The 20,900-nt window shown below is 41.5% G+C and overlaps 2 protein-coding genes across 3 annotated transcripts; one reads left to right on the forward strand and one right to left on the reverse strand.

Annotated features, from left to right (window-relative positions):
• Positions 1-289: 289 nt before the first annotated feature.
• On the reverse strand, positions 290-15,665 carry pde6b (phosphodiesterase 6B, cGMP-specific, rod, beta). 2 transcript variants are annotated; one of them, XM_061698174.1, is made up of 24 exons: positions 15,215-15,665; positions 13,571-13,858; positions 13,186-13,497; positions 11,218-11,370; positions 10,166-10,255; positions 8,600-8,740; positions 8,419-8,493; positions 8,266-8,330; positions 7,509-7,575; positions 7,369-7,416; positions 7,136-7,285; positions 6,909-7,052; positions 6,247-6,312; positions 6,029-6,178; positions 5,840-5,947; positions 5,659-5,768; positions 5,397-5,484; positions 3,021-3,121; positions 2,819-2,926; positions 2,679-2,742; positions 2,541-2,615; positions 980-1,063; positions 734-887; positions 290-644 (listed from the first exon to the last, which is right to left on the reverse strand). In XM_061698174.1, exons 2-24 carry the CDS (start codon positions 13,727-13,729, stop codon positions 598-600), a joined length of 2,559 nt encoding a protein of 852 aa, XP_061554158.1. In that variant the 5' UTR covers positions 13,730-13,858; positions 15,215-15,665; the 3' UTR covers positions 290-597. The 2 variants fall into 2 exon arrangements, with proteins under 2 accessions (XP_061554158.1, XP_061554157.1); XM_061698173.1 differs by lacking the exon at positions 15,215-15,665 and having other exon boundaries at positions 13,571-14,992.
• A 2,616-nt stretch (positions 15,666-18,281) lies between these two features.
• rbp4l (retinol binding protein 4, like) lies at positions 18,282-20,315 on the forward strand. Its single transcript, XM_061699332.1, has 5 exons — positions 18,282-18,392; positions 18,660-18,777; positions 18,872-19,008; positions 19,661-19,773; positions 19,849-20,315. The coding sequence occupies exons 2-5, from the start codon at positions 18,661-18,663 to the stop codon at positions 20,070-20,072; spliced, it is 591 nt and encodes a 196-aa protein (XP_061555316.1). The 5' UTR covers positions 18,282-18,392; position 18,660; the 3' UTR covers positions 20,073-20,315.
• Positions 20,316-20,900: the final 585 nt, after the last annotated feature.

Consider the following 20,900-nt stretch of genomic DNA (forward strand, 5'->3'; position numbering starts at 1 on the left):
TGTGCTGACTGCTACTTTTTGCTCTCTCTCTCAACTGAGGTAAAAAAAACTTCTGTGACTGGAAGGAGTAAACATTTGTTTTTCAACCAAAGAAAGTATTTTGGTCATTCTTAGCCTAAAGATGTACCTTGTAATTGGCTGGCGACCAGTTCAGGACGTACCCCAGCTCTTGCCCGAAGTCAACTGGCATATGCTCCAGCTGACCCTAATGAGGGTAAGTAAATGAACGGATTTATTGATGTCCTCAAAATTGACTTTTTTTTGTGTAAATAAAAAAAACAGTAATCTGTGCTTTTCACAACGATGGTGTATTTACAAGTTCACTTTTAGGCTAGTGTTGACTGGCAAACCAAAAGTCATCTGTACAATTGGGAAACATACACACATACCGTATATACAAATACACTTACACCGTCCAAATATGTAAATATTCCGTTAAGACTACAAGATACTTCTCTTGCTTCCGATTCTCTCTCTGCTTCTTCCTCATAAGCACCAATCTTGCCGCAGAAATATTAGGAGACCAAGATTGCACACACGTCCAGCTCCCTTTATCTTTTTTTTTTTCTCCTTGGCAGTGACTACAGCGATCATCTTTCAGCATACCGAGCAGGTCTTGGAGCCTCCACCGCTGGCATTATCAGCTGATGGAGGAAGAAAATGTCACTAAGAAACATGTATTGCATCACCGAAATACGACCATTAATGAGTCATTTGAATCTTTGAGGAGCACCTTTACTGGCTGCTGCCGCCTGTTGGGCAGCCTTCTGGTCCTCGATGACTTTGAGCTTTGCCTCGTACTCTTCTTTTTTGGCGTTCCACTCCTTCCTGTTGTTGAGGATTCCGTCGAGCATGGGTTGGATTTGTGGGTGGAAGCGGGAGAACTCCTGTGAAACAAAGTAAAGTTCGTCATTCATTCACGTTACAGAGTCCTGCACTGCACAGTATGGTTTATTTAATCAGTCAAATAAAGCATCACCTTGTAGACAAATGTGCAGACAAAGTCGATGAAACCGCATTGGAGCTTGGGGAGCTCTGCTGCTTTGTTCCTGTCCATCATGGGCTGATGGACGCAAAAGAAAACAATAATAACTGGAAATGCATGCATGGAAACGACTATGGTGTAGTCAATTGAGCATCCTCCATTGTTAATAATATATTATGTACATGTGCCATGCACCACTTTGTTTCTGTATCAGGCAGACGACGTGTATATTCTGCTTTATGCCAAAGTGGAGTAACGCATGCTGCTGGAATAATGCAAAACTGGGAATCGATGGTTGTAAACACCCACAATACAAGCCAGGGGACATCCTCAAATTGTTTATGATCTAATTTGCACATACATAAAATTAAGTGCAGTGTTTCTGTTGAGCAGCTCAGGTTATGTTTTTCAGGTGCACAGGATGTGTCACAAAAGATGTAGTTCAAAACCAAACTACAAACTATTGAGTTTTTTTTGTTTTCCTTCAGTGTGGCGCAGATGACCAATCAGCACGTCTACAATGAGATCCTTTGGCATCTGTTCTGTTCAGTGCACGAGAAGAGGCAAGAGATTTGGCAGTACAACTTGTAGCTGCTTCACTATGACAACGCGTCTGCTCACAGTGTCATGAGCACCTGACAGTTCCCGGCCAAGAAGAACATGACCTCGCTGAATCACCTGACCTGGATCCTTGTGATTTTTTTTCTCTTTCCCAAGTACAAGGGGGTCATCAAGGGGACCCATTTTGAATCGTGGACAACATAAAGATGGGTGTGATGACAGAGCTGTGGAGGATCCGTCTAGAAGTGCATTAAAGGGTGGCAGAGAAGGCTGAGAGAGTGTGTTTGACTCCAGGGAGATACCGTAACTTCCAAGGGAAAAAGTTTTATTTTGTCGTTTGGATTTGAACGACAGTATATCTTTTGTAACGCCAGTTCTGGATCTTGTCCAATACACCTCATATGGTGTACTGTATAATAAATGAGATGCTTGTATATGTGTGAAACTATAAATTCATGGTTATTTATGACCATAATGCAACCCTGTTGGAATTCTTCAATTTCTTATATGTAAGTACAGTGTTTCTGTTTGTGTTGGCCAAATTGAGTAGGTTTTCTTTTTTTTAAGGGGGTTAAGGTGTATCACATCTCGCTGGAAAATGGGCAAAACAAGAAATTCATGGTTGTAGATGACCACAATGCAACCCCACCAGACATCCTCCAGTTGTTTGTGATATTTTGCAGTTATACCATTTAAGTAATTACGTTTCTGTGTTAGGCAAATGGATTATTTTTGTAGTTTTAATGATGCTGCGATATGGGTGAAACTAGTAAATCATGGTTGTACGTGACCACAATATACCCCACAGGACATCCTCCAATTTTTTATGGTTTTTGTATCATGTACATGTACTGTAAACATTTAAAAATTGCAAAATTGGGAAGACACAGTATGTCATTGCTTGGAGAACTGGCAATGCTATTACACGTTGCTAAGTCATTTCACATTTAGTCTTATTTGCCTGTGCTCAGCAATCAAATAACAAAACTCTTACGATAGGTTGTTGTTCCAGTACTGTCCTTTCCAGGTCACCTTGCTCCCAAAACTCTGCCGCCACAGACAAGGCAACCTGTATGATGCAAACGCACAGTGAGTACTGCATGCGTATGACGTATTTACGCATGCCTCTTACCTTGCTTTGCACCTCCCAAGGCTTGGTAATGGCGGACAAGTCGCAAGCAGTCATCATCATGGCCCTGCAGTGAAAAATGTAGTACAAGGCTAAAGACGTGGCAGAAGTGCATATTGTGTGTGTGTGTTGTGTGTACTCACATGACAATCTCTTTCCTGGTTGTTTCTAGAGACATGAAATCAACCCACTTCTTTTCGTCCTCATACGTGTGCGAAAGGTCCACAATCTTCTGGAACATGGTCCTCTTTCTAGCATGCAAGGAGAGGTATTACCATTTATTACTCTGCGTTCTTTGTAGTAATCTACTCATATGAGAATAGGGTAAGCATAACGAGAGCTAACTTGAAATAAAGAGCGAGATCAGTGGCAATGATGGCTATGTCTGTGAGGTGAATGACGTGGTCCACCTGTCGCCGGTTGAGGTTCTGGTAGATGTTCAGTGACTATTGGTGAGAAAAGAAAGGGCAGGAAGTATTCTACATTGTGTTTTCATGCTCAAAACATGCATGTTTATTTCATTTTTGCCAATGCACCAAAGAAGAATTTGAATCATACTATGGCTGCATGATATTTTGTTTAAGCATCGCCATCGCGATGTGAGTGTTCGCAATAGTCACATCGCGCGGTCTGCTGCGGTGTTGGTGTACTGTAATATACGGTGAATAACTGTAATATTAAAAGTGACCAGCAGAGGGAAAGATTAAAAGATTGTACACCTGTTGCATTCCTACTTCACTCTTCAGAATGAAACCAGGCAGAGCTGCGAGGAATGCAAAGTTATCAATGTCCTTTCACTTTCATGCCTGGCATATTGTGTTGCCAAAAAAAGTACTATATCCTGAAATATTCTCAGGTTTGGCCTTTCCCTGTGGATTTTATGTTTGCCCTGTGCTTGCGCTTTGTTTCGCTTTTCCCCCTGGGTACATGCAATGGGAGGAAAAAGTATGTGAACCCTTTGGAATTTCTTAAATTTCTGCATAATTAATCACAAGAAACCATCTGCTTGTTGAACTAATACCACACAAACAATTATATTGTAGATACTTTTGTATATTTGTATAGAACATAATGTAAACATTCACAGGACAGGAAGAAAAAAGTAAGCAAACCGTTAGATTGAATAACTGGTTGACCCTCCTTTGGCAACAATAACATCAACCAAACATTTCCTGTAGTTGCAGATCAGACCAAATAGGGAATTCATTTTCCATTTTTTTGATTCTAGACAGTAGACAATTCTAACCTGGTGTGTCTTTTCTAGTGGCCAGAGTAGCTTTAAGTCACACCTCCAATCTTCGTTCATTGATTTGACTCCAGGTTGGCTCAGTTTGGCTCACACCTGACTCTGAATAACTCTTGTTTTCCTCTCTGTCCTGTGAATGTTATTTTCAATAAAAACAGGGACAAAAACATACATTTGTTTGTGTGGTATTAGTTAAGGCAGACTCTGTTTGTTTATTCTTGTGATTTAGATGAAGGTGGGACCACATTTTAGGACCGTGAATGTGACTGTAAATGGTTGCTTGTCTATATGTCCCCTGCATTTGGCAGTTGACCAATCCAGGGTGTACCCCGCCTCTTGCCCAAGTAAGCTCACCCATGAAATTGAGGTTGGCATGCAACTGATGCTTATTTTCATGCCCATGGGCTATGTAACACCTGTTCAGAACTTCTGGTCATTAGTTACACAGAAAGTCTCCCCTGTTTTGAACTGCAGGATTCTACTATCTCCTAATTTTGGCGGTGATCTAAAAGTAATAGACCTCCCAAATAAATATTCCAAACCCAGCCATTCATCCATTTTCTACACCGCTTATCCTCACTAGGGTCACGGGTATGCTGGAGCCTATCCCAGCTAACTGCGGGCAGGACGCGAGGTACACCCTGAACTGGTTGCCAGCCTATCGCAGGGCACATACAAACAAACAACCCTTCGCACTCTCATTCATACCTATGGGCAATTTAGAGTCTTCAATTAATAAACTGTGTATGTTTTGGGGATTTGGGAGGAAACCAGAGTACCCCGAGAAAACTCACGCAGGCATGGGGAGAACATGTGAACTCCACACAGGCGAGGCCGGATTTGAACCCGTGTCCTCAGAACTGTGAGGTGGATGCCGCCATATTCCAAACCGATACTTGTAATTTTAGCAATCATGAAGAAAACAATATGGTTAACTGAAAAGATACAAAAAAAAAAAAAGTGACCAATACCAACCCATTGCTAAATCTTGTAACATAAAATGTAACACTAAATCAAATTTCAGCTAAACATAATAACCAACTGGATAACTCTGTAAAAAACCTGTCACCTGTCATCAAAATGGTGAACCTAGATCCTTGATTCCTTATCTGCGAGTGAAAGAATATCATCTAGAAATGTAATGTAACTACATGCCCAAAGTCAGCTGGGATAACTTCCCAAATCCTTGACCCAAATGAGGACAAGAGCTATAGAAAATAGATGGATGGATTATGATACTCCATGATATATATTTTTGTTGTTGTTGTTTTTTTTGTTTTTGGAGACCCAGCTGCAGTTTAGTCCTGATGCTGCAATATAACAAAACTACCTATTACATGTTAAGGTACTGTAACTTCAGATGGTGCTGTTAAATCAGGCTCAAAAAAAAAAAAGTCAGTGTGTTGTTTTTTGGATTTAAAATAGGAGGGATCAACACATTTTGGAGATGCATACTTTTCATTAGACATTTTTACCTCATCAGACAGGAGAAATTTTCCAAACTCTAGATGGTGTCGTTCCAAGATGGAAGATCCATGCAGCTTGGCTAGTGGGTTGCCTGACCTGTTCACATTAAAACTGCAATTAAAATACCTTAAAATGATGTCATCTCATCTGTATTACACATCAAATATCTGTTTATAGCAACGGAGTTTTCACAATACCAGTGGACGGTTGACAGTCGACCAGTCAGTCCGATGTCAAATATGTCTAGTAAATTAAGCTAGCAGCACTTACTTGACCTGGTACAAGTTGTTGGTTCCTCTGTGGTCAATGTCATGAAGGAAGCCTGCTGTAATCATGGCCATGACCTCTAAGTCGGTATAGTACCTCTTTAGCATTCCCGTCTGGCCCAAAAACATACAATACTCATGAATCCTGCTTGCTTTCTAAGCTGAATATGCACATAAATATATACCGTCAAGAGAGTGAACATGGTCTGTCCCACGTTGAAGCCGTGGCGCCAGTTGTGGTAAGTGATTCTCCTGTAGCCTTTACTGACAGAGTACATGAAACGAACCAGCACCTGAGGAGAGCCAATAGAACCACAGTGCTTAGAAGGACCGCATACTGTTTCATGATACAAAGTTTGTGAGTGCACAATCACCTCCTGTGGGATTTGGAACTTCTTGACTACGCCGACTTCATAGTACATCTGTATTCCGCACTTGACCAGTTCCAGCTCTGTACATTTGAAATCCGAAAAACGGAACTCGTAGATCTCAAATTTCTTTATCAGAGGAGGAAGGTCTTTTTTCTACAAATGGAAAAGTCAATGACACACTGCATTCAGCGCACTCAACATTCCATTCTTAAACATTTTACCAAGATATCGAGAAGCTCGTCTTCTTCACACTCCCATGGTTCGCAGTCATAGACCTCTGTTGTGTTCTGAGAGTGGATACAAAAGCCAAAGTTTGTACTAGCTCTAGCCAAGTCCACACACAAAGAAAATCAAAAGGCCTCCACAATAGAAAGGTTGTACTGAACTTAATGTGTTTGTACTGCTAACCCTAACCCCTGCTTTAGGGCTATGGCTGCAAAACAAACTAACCATTACCACTAACAACAACCGTAACCCTGAACCTCTTACTAAAACCATAACCGTAACACTTGAACTAAAACCCTAACCTCTAAAGGATGAGGTTTGCACCATCACCTATCATCTGCTTACAACAATGTCCTGACATCTCTCGCCCTAAAGATTGTCTCATTCCACTGGAAGAGCGGCCGCTATCGATTTGTTTTGCCACCAGGCAGGTAAACGACTGGTTGGTGTTCAGGATGGTTGTTCACCAGCCACGCCTGGCAACAACAACCCTATCAGGAACACCCTCATGAAACACACCTAGCAAAGACATAAACGGATGCTCCACTCATAAAATGTACAACTGAAGAAGCCTTTTGGATTAAAGATGATCTGCAGCAAACAAAAAGAGCTCAGTTGCCTTGATTCCAACTTTGCGGAACATGGAAAAAGTACTGACCAGAATATTTTGAATTTCATCGTTCCGACATTTAACATGGTAGAGCACCATGTCCTGGGCGATGCCTTTGCGGTTCTCGAGCTTGTTTATCTTGTCGTATGTGTCCGTGTTCAAAGCCGACCAGCCCAAGAACTGGGTCAAAGCCTGGGAAATAAGAAGCACCAGAATATCAGGACTAATACAAGAAGTTCAGTAGAATATGTGGTGGAGTTATGAATGTACCATACCTCCATGAGCTGCTCATCTTGATCGTCAAATGGCTTTCCATCTTTTCTGTTGTAAAAGGTGGCCACGCCGACTATCTCTTCCTTTTTGTTTACAATTGGGAGGGAGAGAACATTCTTTATGGTCCATCCACTGCTGTCCAGTGCCTCAGTCTGGATCATCGACACAAGCCAACAAAACATTGTGTTCATTGATTGCCATGTTTACTTTTCTTTCACCACGTTTGAGCTCTTACTTGGAACTGAAATGTCTCATCCGCCCCTGCATTCATGATATTGCAAATCTAAGGAACACAAAACCGAAAGATTGCTGACGTCATGCTTACAAAAACACAGATTGATGCATATTGTTGTAATGACATCAAATGGAACTCACAAAGCCACTTTCAGCAACGTAAGTAGGCAGGCCACTACTCAAGGCCCAATGATCTGCTGGTGGATTACTGCATGACAAATAAAGTTAGCCCGATCTACTTCACAGACATGACATTATATGCATTTTTAAGGTACCTTAGCATAAACTCGCCCAGATCATGTGTTTATTGTGTGCCAACGATATTCGCTTGAGTTGGGATGCTAAAGGCGCTTAAACACCGCACTGAGTTTGCGCGGCATCTTCCATGAGGCACAGGATGGCCCAAGCTAGCCCATACTGTATTTGCCACTGACTTTGCAGCTACCAAACAGGAAGTAACCTGGTGCCTGCTGGTTTGGATGTAAAGTAGGCCACAGTTTCAGCAAGAAGTATTTGTCAGGAGGAAGAGGAGCGGAAAAAAGGGTATGGGTTCGCCAGATTCAAATGGCATGGCAGGATCTGGGGAGTCTAAGCTTGTTCAAAAGCTACATCTCAATGTGGAGTTTGCATGTTCTCCCCGCGTCTGCATGGGTTTTCTCCGGGTACTCCGGTTTCCTCCCACATTCCAAAAACATGCATGGTCGGTTAATTGAAGACTCTAAATTGCCCGTAGGTGTGAATGTGAGTGTGAATGGTTGTTAGTTTATATGTGCCCTGCGATTGGCTGGCGACCAGTTCAGGGTGTACCCCAGAGTCAGCTGGGATAGGCTCCAGCATACCCGTTTGTAGTGATATTATATATTAAATAAGAACTCCAAATCCAAATAGGTTTACTTACGGTATTACTTTGATGTCTTCCTTCCCATGTAATATATAATCAATTACTTTGTAAAAATTTACCTCCTTGAAAAAAAGAGAAATATTATCAATATTATCGCATCATCGAATAATTTCAATTTGACTTAAAGTATTCTGAAAAATAGATGAGTACCCTTCCATCAGGAGTTACAGGCCCAGAGTAAGGTGGCTGCTCTCCCATTAACACCGGCCACACGTCAAAGAACTCCTGAAAGGCAGAAACAGAATTATGTTCAGGTAAAATAAATCCATAAATAAATGAGCCCAAGTTAACACGCGACGGAAAAGAGAAACAAAAAACAAAAAAAACTCACTTTCTCCTTGGTCATGTCAAGTAAGCCGACAGAATATCGGTCACAGTTGAGGTAGGCTCGCACCGTGTACAAGGCCTTGTGGAACTGTCGCTCGATGTCAGTCAGCTCTTCAAACACTTTGTTGGCTGACCACAGCAGCAGCTGGCATGCACACACAGTGACAACAACCAACCACTCTGTTTATAAAACAAATTTCATCAATTCTATGGAATGCTGACTTCTTGGCCACAACATTAGGTACACCTGATGATCAGCTCTATCAAATATCTTTTAAAGATATAATTTTTCAAATTGATATATCAAATGCCATCTCATATCATCTTTACCAAGATGATAATGCTCAATTTTGGTCACAGTTGAATCAAACAAAAATGACATTCATTACGATGCTTAAATAGTTCGCTTCCATTGTTTAGCTACATGGCGACTTAGCTCTAGCCACTCGATGGCACTGTTTTTCCTTACTTTATTTTATGTTTAATACAAAGCTGTGAGACGATTATGGAATTCTTTTGTCTAAATAAACTTATTTTATATTTTTGGGGTATTTCTACTAGTAGTTGTTTGTCATTCAAATAGCATTTTTTAAAATTAGTTCATTCATTCATTTTCCATACCGCGGGCGTGCTGGAGCCTATACCAGCTACTTTTGGGCGTACGGTGAGGTACACCCCGAACTCGTCGGCAGCCAATCGCAGGGCACACATAAACAAACAACTCTTCACACTCACATTCACACCTACGGACAATTTAGTCTTCAATTAACCAACCACGCATGTTTTGGGGATGTGAGAGGAAAACGGAGTAGGGCACGGGGAGAACATGCAAACTCCCCACAAGAGGGGGCGGATATGAACTCCTGTGAGGCAGATGTGGTAACCATTTGTCCACCGTGCCGCCAAAACACAAAATATGAATTGAAAATATATCCATCCATTTTCAACATCACTTTTTCTGGTTTGGGTCACGGGGCGCTGGAGCCTATCCCAGCTGGCTTCGGCGAAAGGCGGACTACACCCTGAACTGGTCGCCAGTCAGTCGCAGGGCACATATACACACGGACAACCATTCGCACTCACATTCACACCATCACTGCACCAGTCAGGCGAGTGTACCACTACACCACCAGTGACTCATTGAAAATATATGTCAAATGTTTTTTATTGGAGCAGTACAGTGTGGTTAGCATCGCAGAACTGTGAGGCAGACGTGCTAACCAGCCGGCTACCGTCAGCTCGAGTCAGCTACAGTATGTGAACCACTATACTACCAAAGAACTGTACTTTTTTCTAGTATGTACAGTAGCCTACCAAAGTGGTTTGCGTGCGGGCATTTATTTTTTTTTTTTTTCATGTAAAATATCAGGAGCTGCTTGAGAGGGGCAAACAACTATCAATATAATGCAACGCAGTTTCACATAATGGCAAATAACCACAGTAATGAACATAATAATTCATACCTATGTGACAATGTCAGTCAAAACTGAGGCCGAATATGGCAGAATTCTTGGATGAAGTGTGTATAATGAAGTCCGACGGTGACCTTCGGCAGTGTAATGTGCTTCACCTGTCCTTTCCGTGTCTCACAGTTGTGGAGGTAACTCAGGTGGTAGATCTTCAAGTTCAAAGTGGCAATTTTCAGATACTTTAAAAAGAGCTGCAAAAGAACAAAGATGCATGAATAAAACTATTCTACTGTACAAACACATTTTTATTTGTCTAGCCCACAGGTGTCAAACTCAAGGCCTGGGAGTCACATCCGGCCCATCACATCATTTGATGTGGTTTGTGAAATAAAATCAAGTGCGTCAACTTCCATGATTCTTGCTAAAACGTGGACCCGAATTCTAAATTGTCATTCACAACAAATAATAACATTGCCTTTTTTTTGTTTTTCTTTGTTTGTATGTTTGTTACCAAACCTCTTTTAACAGTAAATTGAACAATCACTGAACAAACTATTATCCTTGATTTCTGGTTTAAAAAACAGTTATCCATCAATTGGCTATGTATATGTAGTACTATGATGAGGCGATTAAACATTTTTATGGTTTCACAGTCGTAACGACCCTCTAAAGCACAGGTGTCAAACTGGTGGCCCGGGGGCCAGATCCAGCCCCCAACATCATTTTATGTGGCCCGCGAAAGCGAATCGTGTGTGTCGAATTTCATATTTCTTGTGAAAATACCAAAATTGGTGTCTTTGCTTGTATAATGTTGAGATATTGCAAACATTTTATGTTACCAATCACCTTTTTGAAATAAATGTAATAATAGTTGAACAGTTTTAATTGGCTTCTGATTTTAAAACCAGTTATCCATAATTTTGTTGTGTATGTCATTCACAGTCATAAGGGCCCTCCGAGGGAAGCCCTACCTACAATGTGGCCCGTGACAAAAATGAGTTTGACACCCCTGCTCTAAAGGAAACCGTAACTACAATGTGGCCCACCAAAAAAGAGTTTGACACCCCTGCTCTAAAGGAAACCGTAACTACAATGTGGCCCACCAAAAAAGAGTTTGACACCCCTGCTCTAAAGGAAACCGTAACTACAATGTGGCCCACCAAAAAAGAGTTTGACACTCTTGTCTGTTAGTTAGTTGGTTCGTGGGACTCACATCTTCATCCTCATTCGTGAAATGCGGCCCGGTGGTCTTGTTCAGGGCCATGATCACGGCCACCATGTCTTTGCCGTTGAGAATGGGCGTGGCCAGAACGTTCCTGGTCTCATAATCCGTGAGCTCGTCTCCGAATGAGCTGAAGTGCTGGTTCTGAAACACAGCAAATACACAATATTAATGTAGTGTAATATGACAACATGTAGTAACACTTTTCTTGTCTTATCGTGATTTGACTATGGTTCCGAACAGCTATTTTAGCATCAGAAATTACATACTTACCGGTAAATACCGCCATTAATATGCTTTGTTAATTTCAATTAAGGTTAAACACAATGGGATATTTCACTTTCATACAAATATTAACTTTCCACATAATTCTTAGGACTGTAATCTGTTGTTTTACACATACTAGCACATATTGAAACACATTTATGATATCTTATTCACAACGGCTAAACAATAAAGCTACAATGTATTGCATTGTAATTAATATTCCCAAATGTGACTTTTTGCAACAACAGCAAAGCAGTTCTTAATGTTTGGGATCAAATGTAAAAAAATAATATTAAGTGCATTATTTCCACTTTATAGCAACAAAATGCAAAAAAAAAAAAGGGGGCTACTTATTTAAGACAGTACACATTGTAGTTGTTGAGATGCTGTAAATGATTAATGATATATGCCGACACTAAACTACACCAGTTGTCCATTACTGCTGACTAAATGCAAGGACGTGTTTAATCCACTCCAGTGGAGCTGCAAATAAATGGATTATGTCTGCCAAGGTGATTCCACCTTCACATGGTCAATTGTAGCTCCGTGGTTGCATTCACGCACTCGTGGCTTGTCTGCACCTAAAAGGGTTACCAAAGTGATGAGCAGTGTGTAGCACCTTTAGTTATCTCTTCGTTGCCTTCTTGTCTTCTACACCTACTTCATCTTTTGCTTTCTTTCTTCTTTTTTGAATGTAGTTCTTATTTGCTTTTTTTTCCTTTACCTAGTTCTCCTTTGCCTCTCTTTCCCGTACTTGTTCTTTGCGGTTTTCTTTACCTATTTGTTTCTTTTTTTCTTTCTTTTTCTTATTTACCTAGCTCTCCTTTGCCTCTTTACTTCTTTTTGTAGTTTTTCTGTGGCGTTCTTCTCTTCTTTGCATGGTTCTTCTTCACTAGTTTTTCTTTGCCTCTTTTCTATTTAACCTATAGTTTTTCTTGATCAAGAATCGCTTTGCGTTTCTTGACTTCTTCCTTTGCACCTTTCTTTTCTTCTTTACATCGTTATTTTCAATTATCTTGTCCTTTAACTAGTTCTGCCTTTTTTTTCTTTTTTTTTTACCTTGTTCTTGCCTTTCTTCATCTTTCAGAGTGCTTCTGTGCCTCCTTTTTCTTCTTAACCTAGTTCTCTGCTGTCTTTACTGTTAATCCCACCGGAGAGAGCATGTTTATGTTGTTGCAATGCATCAGAGGGATGCGTGAGCTGACTGCCAGGATGAGGCAGCCATTTTGCATTCACACAATAGACAGCAAAATAAATGGTGTTACTTCTCAGACCTGAATGGATATGTCCACATTTTGGAAAGTGTCGCAACTAGTGCATATCTTTACCGTTATTACAATTGTATAACAACAAGAGTGTACTGTGTTTAATGAGTTTGTTCGGATCATTTATGCACTTGTCGCCGCAAGAGTTTGAAGGGCAACACGTAAATTGCACTATTTATGTCTTTACCTTGATGCACTTTTGTCTTTACTGTTATAAAAAGAAGTGAATTTCAATGGGCCCCCACCATTTCCTCTGTCAATGAGGATTGCTCTTACCTTGAAGGCCTAAAATTTTAAATCATCAATAACTTTTTGAAAATAGGACATAGAATTTGAGGTCGCTTTGTGGGGATTTGCTGCTACCTGCTGATATTGCTATGAACTACAGGCGTTTGTAGGCTTGAGTTGTAGTAGCTGTACCTCTTACCTCTTTGACATCCTTCACATTCACCGTCTTCTTGGTCTGGGCTACGTGACCGACTATCCCCAAGTCCAGTGGGTAGACGATCTCGGAATCGGGCGGCACGATGCACTCGTCCAGCTCGGACTGGGTGTTGACGTTGAAGAGTCTGGTGGCCAATTCGCCGATGCCGTTCCTCTGACGGTACATGAACAAGCTGCAGCGGTCGGCGTGGATCAACGCGCTGATTCTCTTGAGGATCTTGAAGACCACTTTTTCCATGTTGATGTTCTCCTGCATGTCTGTGATCAAGTCGTACATGATTTGACTCTCCTCTACCTGGGGGAAAAGGCAGACGAATGTTTCAGATATGGCTTTGGGTGTGTGTCTTTTGGTAGAATAATATGATTACCTGGCTGAGTTCCTGAAATTGGCTGAAGTCCACCTGTTTTTCCAGTAGTCCGGACACCTCAGATATGGTGCTTTGGTTCATCTTCTTGGCAAAGTACTCCGTAGCAAAAGCCGGGTTCCCTTTGAGGAACTGTTCCACATCCTCCTTTTGTACTCCCATCCTTCCCTCTGTGTCCTCTTCACTCAAATGATGGCAGCCTCTCCCTCTTCAAGGCAAGAACAGAGCTCTCTCTGCCTTTGGCCTTCGCCTGCTGTCACTGTGCTACCTCCAAATATTAACAGACAAAACCTGCCAAAAATCAAACAAACGCTGTTGCGGGATCCAGTTTTGACCTCTGTTGTAATCCAAGAAGGGGGGGGAAAAACAGAAATATAAAGTGCAGGTTAGCAGTAATAATAATCCCCCGTGTGTACTCGTGGGATGAGAGCCCTGAAGAGAAGGCAGAGGGCTGAATAGCAAACAATCCTTTTGCCCTCAGCAGATAGTTCTGAAGGTTAGCAGGGGATCTTCCTCGTCAGGTGATCATCTCCTAGCCCACATGGGGCCCCCGGTGATCCCAGTCAGCACATACGGTGTGAATGACACACAAAGCAACCACTAACTAGAATGGCACATGGTCGAGACTTCCGCCAAGGCTCAAAAGGCCTAATATGGATCCCAATCAAATTATACACCTTACGCACCTCCTGCATGTGTTGTTGAATTCTTGAGGTACTTAATGAACGGTGAAAGAAAATGTTAGCAGCAAGCACATTTTTACTTCAACCCCCAAAGCCCTTAATGTGGCAAATGTGTTCAGACTAACACAAATAATTACAAGTTATCAGTGAAATCTCAACAACAGGAGCTGGTTGATCTACGCTTTGTTCAATTTTTGTATCAAACGTTTCCCGTGTATTAATGGAAAAAGAAACAAACTGTAACTATAACTATTATAAAACCTTTATAAACCTTGCTGGCAATGTTTGATGTGTAGCATTTTAACATTCTTAACTCATACAAGTGGACAAAAAATGTTTGATGTGTAGCATTTTAACATTCTTAACGTCATACAAGTGGACAAAAAAAAATTGCAGAACAATATTGAAATATTTCATGTCAAGGATAAATGTGTAATGAAATATTTCAATATTTGTGTCATGCAAAGATGATTCACCTATGTAACACTTAATCAAGTGTAAAAAGAAGTTAAGCACCAGGGGGTACTTTTTCCTGACATTATTGGTCAAATTTTGAATTGCGACATAAAGCCCGTTTACCTCTGCTGTAGATGCAACAGTTACCAATAGTTATATTTTTTTCCTTGCAAATGAAAGTACGTTTATTTTTGGTTCACTCCCATCACTTCTATTTCCAGTTTTGTTATGTAAAATCTTTCATAAATATATAAATCTGCCCACATACTAACTCAAAACAAAGGAAACATACCTGTATAACGATGTAAACACGACTTTATATTTGTGGATTTGTAGTCTGTCGTATTTGTACTGTAGTTTTATTCGTTTCTTCTTTTCACACCTGCAGGCCTGCCTGTGCAAGCTTATTAAACAAGACCTCCTCGAGCTTAAGCCCTATTTAGTTAGGGCATTGGCTGATTATCTCGGGCCTACAACTACCTCTGCGCTCTTTTAAATGCCAACCTACCTCGGTTGCTGTTCACTCCTTCGCACCATAAGGCACTGATGATGGATTGTGTAAGCAAGTTTCCATAAGCACCTTAGAAAAGGTCACATTAATAATCTGTTTGCACTATAATAAATGACAACAATACAACAAGGCGCAGGCAAGGAGGATGCCAATGCCCTCTCCTCATTTGGATGCCCCGGGATAGATAGTTATAGATACATAATTATGACATACAACGTAGCAGCAATAGTTGCTGTTAAAATAATGACCACCAGGGGACATAAAAGTCCAACTTTTAGTGCCTAGTTTTCCTGCCTTTGGTCCCTGATTAGTCCTTCTTCCTCGGCTTCTTGGGAAATCTTAATGATGCATATAGGGCAGGAAAAAAAGAAGAGGAAAAAGAAACATAAAAACATTGATTGTTGACTCGCAGAATTGCAAATCTTGACTGGCATTCACCCCATTCGGCAGTAGCTACGAGGTGTGTCATAAAGGTTTCAGGACTGCTGTCACAAAAGATATATTTCAAACCAAAACTACAAGCTATGATCTTTCTCCTTCATTATTGGCCAGACGGATCAAGCAGCACGTGACGTCCACAAAGACACCCGCTGACATTTGCTTTGTTCAGTGTGCGAGAAGAGGCGAGAGTTGTGGCAGGACATCCCGCTCCTGCTCACCGTGCCCTGAGCACCTGACAGTTGCTGGACCAAAAGAACATCCCTGCGCCGGAGCAACTTCCCTACTTACCTGGCTCGGTGTGATTTCAAAAATGAATTTTTTTTTTTTTTTTTTTTACTCTTTCCCGAGCTCAAGGGGAACCGTTTTGAAGACATTGATGACATGAAGATGGCCATAAAGACAGAGCAGCGGAGGATCCCAGAAGAATCCCTCCTGGAGTGGGAAAGTGCGTTAGACTCCAGGGGGATTTGGAGAGGAAAACCAATAGTTTGGATTTGAAAGATATCTGTTGTGACACCAGTCTTGGAACTTTTCAGACACACCTCGTTAGTATTTCCCCCCCATACTGTTACTGTAGTCCACTATAAAGTTATGTAATGTCCAGTAATTAGTTTGTCTAAGGGGAGATGTAGTTTGGTAAGGGTTTATCATCCATCTATCCATTTTCTATGCTGCATAGGAAATCCTCTTTGGGGTTGAGGGTAAATGGCGCCTGTACCAGCTGACTTTGGGTGAGAGGCGTGGTATACCCTGGACTAGTTGCCAGTCAACCGCAGGGCAAATATAGACAAACAACCAGTCACACTCACTTTTATGGCAAAAAAACAATTTAGTCTTCTACTAAGATGAACATGCATGTTTTTGGAGGAAGCTGGAGTATTCATAGAAAAGACCAATTATAAAATGAACACAAATAATTCCAAATATTGAACACGATTATTTCCTGTTTTACTTTTAAATGACACAACTATAATTATGTATGTCATAAATCATGTTTGATATTTCTTTCCTTAATATACAGTTTTACATTACAGTAGATACAACAGATCTTTTTTAATATGTGCAGCTGTACAGTGAATTTGCGTCCATGAGCCATTTCAGGCCACACAAGACAGGATTAGAGCCAAGAGGAGAAAATAGATCGTCTGACTTGATTGGCTTGTGTTCCGTCTGTCGCGCTGAGGAAACTGTTTACTATGTTTACGTGAACTAAGTGTTCTTTAATCGGGTAAAAGAGCCACGCACGGAAGCGGACAGCCAGAAGACGTTTTTGGAAGGTTATATTGTCATGCTGTTGCATTATGAAATCAGTAATCTCAGGTGACCGAGGTTAATCCGGGAAGTTCATTAGTTCACAGGAGGGAGAAGTTTGTTTGTGTGCTGTACAATCTATCTACTAAGTACAAAAATGTGAGGGCCGCTGTAAGAAGCTCATTAAGGAGAGGACAACAAAATATTAGTATTATTGAAAAGTTCCATGTAAATATTATAAACTAAACAATTATCCCTGTTGACATAGAATTGCAAAAGGAAAAAAACAACAACTGTGAAATCAAATACATTATAATGGCTACACGGAACAATATAACAAAACAAACGCTACCAATAGTCTTCCTTTTAGGAACCGAACGATGAAACAGCAACAGTTTGAAAAGTGTGAATTATTATGCTACTTATATTTTGTTATTGTTTTCCCCCATCTGAAGAGTTAGAACTTCGCTTGCCATGACATCTGCTAGCCAGAAGCTGAGCTGCACTTTGTTTGTTTATGGACGAGGCGAGTGCCTCGAGCACAAGGCACTCCTTGTCCCTCACCTACTTACTGTACTATGTTCTGCATGGGGAGCCTAATAATTGGCCCACCATATTACATAAATTACCCTGCATGTGATTATCATTTTTATGGCAGATAAATAGTTTTGAACAGAAGTTAAGGAAAATTTGTGGCAAACTTTCGCGAGCCACAAAAAAAAAAAAGATACAGATCTGGCAAACGGATCTTGAGTTTGACCAGCTGTTTGTCCATAAGGCTCTTATCCCAAACTGTCTTTGGAAATTTGCATTTGTGAGCTCAAAAACGGATTCATCTCAAGATGCAGTTGCAGTGTAGTAAATGTACGCTTGGCTGCAGACATCTTAACAAAGTCCTTATTTTGAGCAACACAATCAACAGCAACAGCGCTGACATTTCCACATTTCAGAAAGTTCCATTTTGAGATCTGGTTTTGAATGTTTGCATTTGCAGGCTCCAAAACGACGTTGTTGTGTAAACTGTGGCGCAAAACAAAAGGTTTCTTTCGATGTTTTAAGTGTTGCCTTATGTGTTTTGGGCCCCTGAATCGGCACTGAACACTGCAACATGAGCGCAATAGCAAAATGGGCTTGGACTGAAAGCCTTTCTGTGTGGAGTTTGTGTGGGGTCTCTCCCGATTACTCCTGCCTTGCTTCCATGGTTAAAAAACACACGTGTGGTTGCAGCTATAGTCAGTTACATAAAAGTTGTTTTTATGGTAAATCTTTGCCAGGTTTGAACACAAAAGCCAGCTTAAGGTGAGCATTTATAGCCAACGAGATTACCTCTAGATTTAAGCACCTTATTTAGTTCCCGGCAATGAAAATCAGTCGTAAGCTCGTCTTCGTTTGGCTGTATATAAAGCAAGCAGCGGCAGACACCAGACCCAATCTGATGTTTGGCCATATACACAAACAACTTGATCATACTTTGAACTAAAAGGTAAGACAAAGACAATTTTTTTTAATTTATTTTTTTTACATATAAAGCGTTACCAGCAAAGATACCAGTTAGTCTGATTGTGAAGAAAAAGCGAATAATTCTCAAACTATTTATGATTTAACCTACAATGTTTCTGGGGGTCAAACAGAGTGCAAGAAAGAAGACCTTAACCCTTAAAAATAGGTTGATATTCAGGGATTGTTTGACCCAAACAAACACTTCTCTTCCCAAACTGGAATTGTTGTAACCTTGCGTATTTTCTCCCAGAATGGCATCCACCAAGCTGGCCCTCCTGCTGGTCGTGCTGTCCTGCATCGAGAGCTGTCTGTCCACCTCGTGCGTGGTCGACAGCTTCACCGTCAAACAGGACTTCGACCCAAAGAGGGTGAGTACATCTTAAAGTCGTCACTGACATTAAAAAAACAAAATACAAAATCAGAAGCAAGTCTGACATCTTTGACTGATTGATCTGCGTTCAGTACTCCGGGAAGTGGTACGCTCTGCAGAAGAAAGACCCCGAGGGCTTGTTCCTGCAGGACAACATCTCCGCGGAGTACACCATTGACGATGACGGCAGCATGACGGCTTCCTCCAAAGGACGCGTCACACTTTTCGGGTTAGTCAGACACCCAAGTTCTCAGAATTATCTTACGTAAAGCAAAACTAGAAGGTCCTTTGTCCTTCTTTAGAACATTGGAACATCAGTTTAGTCAAAAGCTGTTGGAGCAAAATTTTAATTATTTGAAGATTACAGTTATCAGGACCGGGACCTGCCGCGAAGTTGAGTTATCCATGACCTACCCCCCCCCCCCCAAATTTTTTTTTTATAAAATTCCCCACATTAATAATTCATTCTGTAAACATGCCACAAATTTTGATCCCGAAATCATTTAATAGCATTTTGAACTTACAATATTACCTTAAAAAGAATGGTCGATAGATGATTTGGATTTGAAACACTCACCAGAAGTGTGGGTGTACGTGCACATGCGCCGAAGACTCTCTGTAACTTCCTCTAACAACACAATCTAAATTTAGCTCCTTGTCGAAATACTAAACTTGTCTCCTAGTTGGCGTGTCCCTTCAACATACTTACTCCAAACTTTCCCGTGTGTGTGAATTCGTGACGAGTGACCACTAATATGCGGGGGATTACTGTGCTGACAGGAGCAGGTCTTTCTCAGAATTATTTCCCAGATTGTAAAGCATTAAGAAAGCGTTGAGAAGTTGCTTTCAACATAGGAATTTGCCATGTTTTCACATTGTAGCTTCTGGGTCGTATGCGCCGACATGGCCGCCCAGTACACCGTCCCTGACCCCGCCACCCCCGGCAAGATGTTCATGAACTACCAGGGACTGGCCAGTTACCTGTCGAGCGGAGGTGAGTGTCAATGAATATCCCTTTTTACTTTCCCTCGCTCTTTCCTAATAGTTTGAACATCCTAACTCGCTTTAGGCGACAACTACTGGGTAATCGACACTGACTACGACAACTACGCCATCACCTACGCCTGCCGCACCGTCAAGGAAGACGGCAGCTGTGACGACGGCTATGCCCTGGTCTTCTCCAGGAACCCCCGTGGCCTGCCCCCCGCCATCCAGCGCATCGTGCGCCAGAAGCAGGAGGACATCTGCATGGTCGGACAGTTCCAGCCCGTGCTGCAGTCCGGAGCTTGCTAAGGAAGAGGGGAAATGAGAGTGGGGAAGCGAGTGGTGACACCTGGTTGCAGTTTTTGTGGCTTGAAAGCGAGAGTGATGTGGATTCTGTGGAACTGAGTGTTTGCCTGGACTGATGTAATAAAAGCATAGAAGAGTGACCACCTTACATACCCCCATACCTGGAGTCCAAGTTTATGAAGTTGCTCTCTTCTGTGGTCTTTGAATGAATGTAACATAAAATAAAATGTTTTTTTTTTTCTAAAACCACATCTCTGTCTTTGTTTTGTGAATGCATGAAAACCTGCACCGTGAGGCTTGAAAACATACCGAGCTGCTGATCCCTCCTGATACACCGTAAGAACCCGCAGACAAACCCCACGAGTGAAACACAGAGTGAGGGGCTTACTAGTGGTCTGATGTTTACACACTTTAGCCCTGTTATGCCAATTCTACTGTTGGCCAGAGGGCAAGGATCATGGTGGTGCTTTTGAATACAGCAGTGAGGGGGGGGGGGGGGGGGGGGGACATTCAGTGCGGACTTACCTGACTTAATCAACCTCTTAATATAAAAAAAAAAAAGTTTTTTTAAAATGGTCAACTATAAAGAATGAGACTTCAAAATCATGAAAAATTAAGCCCTAGCTTGTCGGCTGTATGCGCTGAAACCCCGCCCCGCTTAATCAAACCCATGCCTACAACCTGAAAGAATGCATAGCAAGGATTTCCAATAAATGGCCAAATGGCTTGCCATAACACTCGTTTCTCCAACCATACCACATATTTTATTATCTGATGGATGCCGTGCCGCTGTGTCAAAGCGGGCACAGCTACGCGAAAAGTGCTTTGGCT

Source organism: Phycodurus eques, chromosome 15 (assembly GCF_024500275.1).
Source record: "Phycodurus eques isolate BA_2022a chromosome 15, UOR_Pequ_1.1, whole genome shotgun sequence".
NCBI classification, from domain to species: Eukaryota; Metazoa; Chordata; class Actinopteri; order Syngnathiformes; family Syngnathidae; genus Phycodurus; species Phycodurus eques.

Bases quoted from the DNA above. Each gene is read 5' to 3' on its own strand.
- pde6b (XM_061698174.1), bottom strand. From the start codon at position 13,729: ATGGGAGTACAAAAGGAGGATGTGGAACAGTTCCTCAAAGGGAACCCG. The intron at 5,769-5,839 runs GTATATATTTAT...TTTTTGGGCCAG, and splicing joins CCATGTTCACTCTCTTGACG to ACGGGAATGCTAAAGAGGTA. The intron at 2,927-3,020 runs GTTAGCTCTCGT...CTTGCATGCTAG, and splicing joins GATCTCGCTCTTTATTTCAA to AAAGAGGACCATGTTCCAGA.
- rbp4l (XM_061699332.1), top strand. From the start codon at position 18,661: ATGGCATCCACCAAGCTGGCCCTCCTGCTGGTCGTGCTGTCCTGCATC. The intron at 18,778-18,871 runs GTGAGTACATCT...ATCTGCGTTCAG, and splicing joins AGGACTTCGACCCAAAGAGG to TACTCCGGGAAGTGGTACGC. The intron at 19,774-19,848 runs GTGAGTGTCAAT...AACTCGCTTTAG, and splicing joins CAGTTACCTGTCGAGCGGAG to GCGACAACTACTGGGTAATC.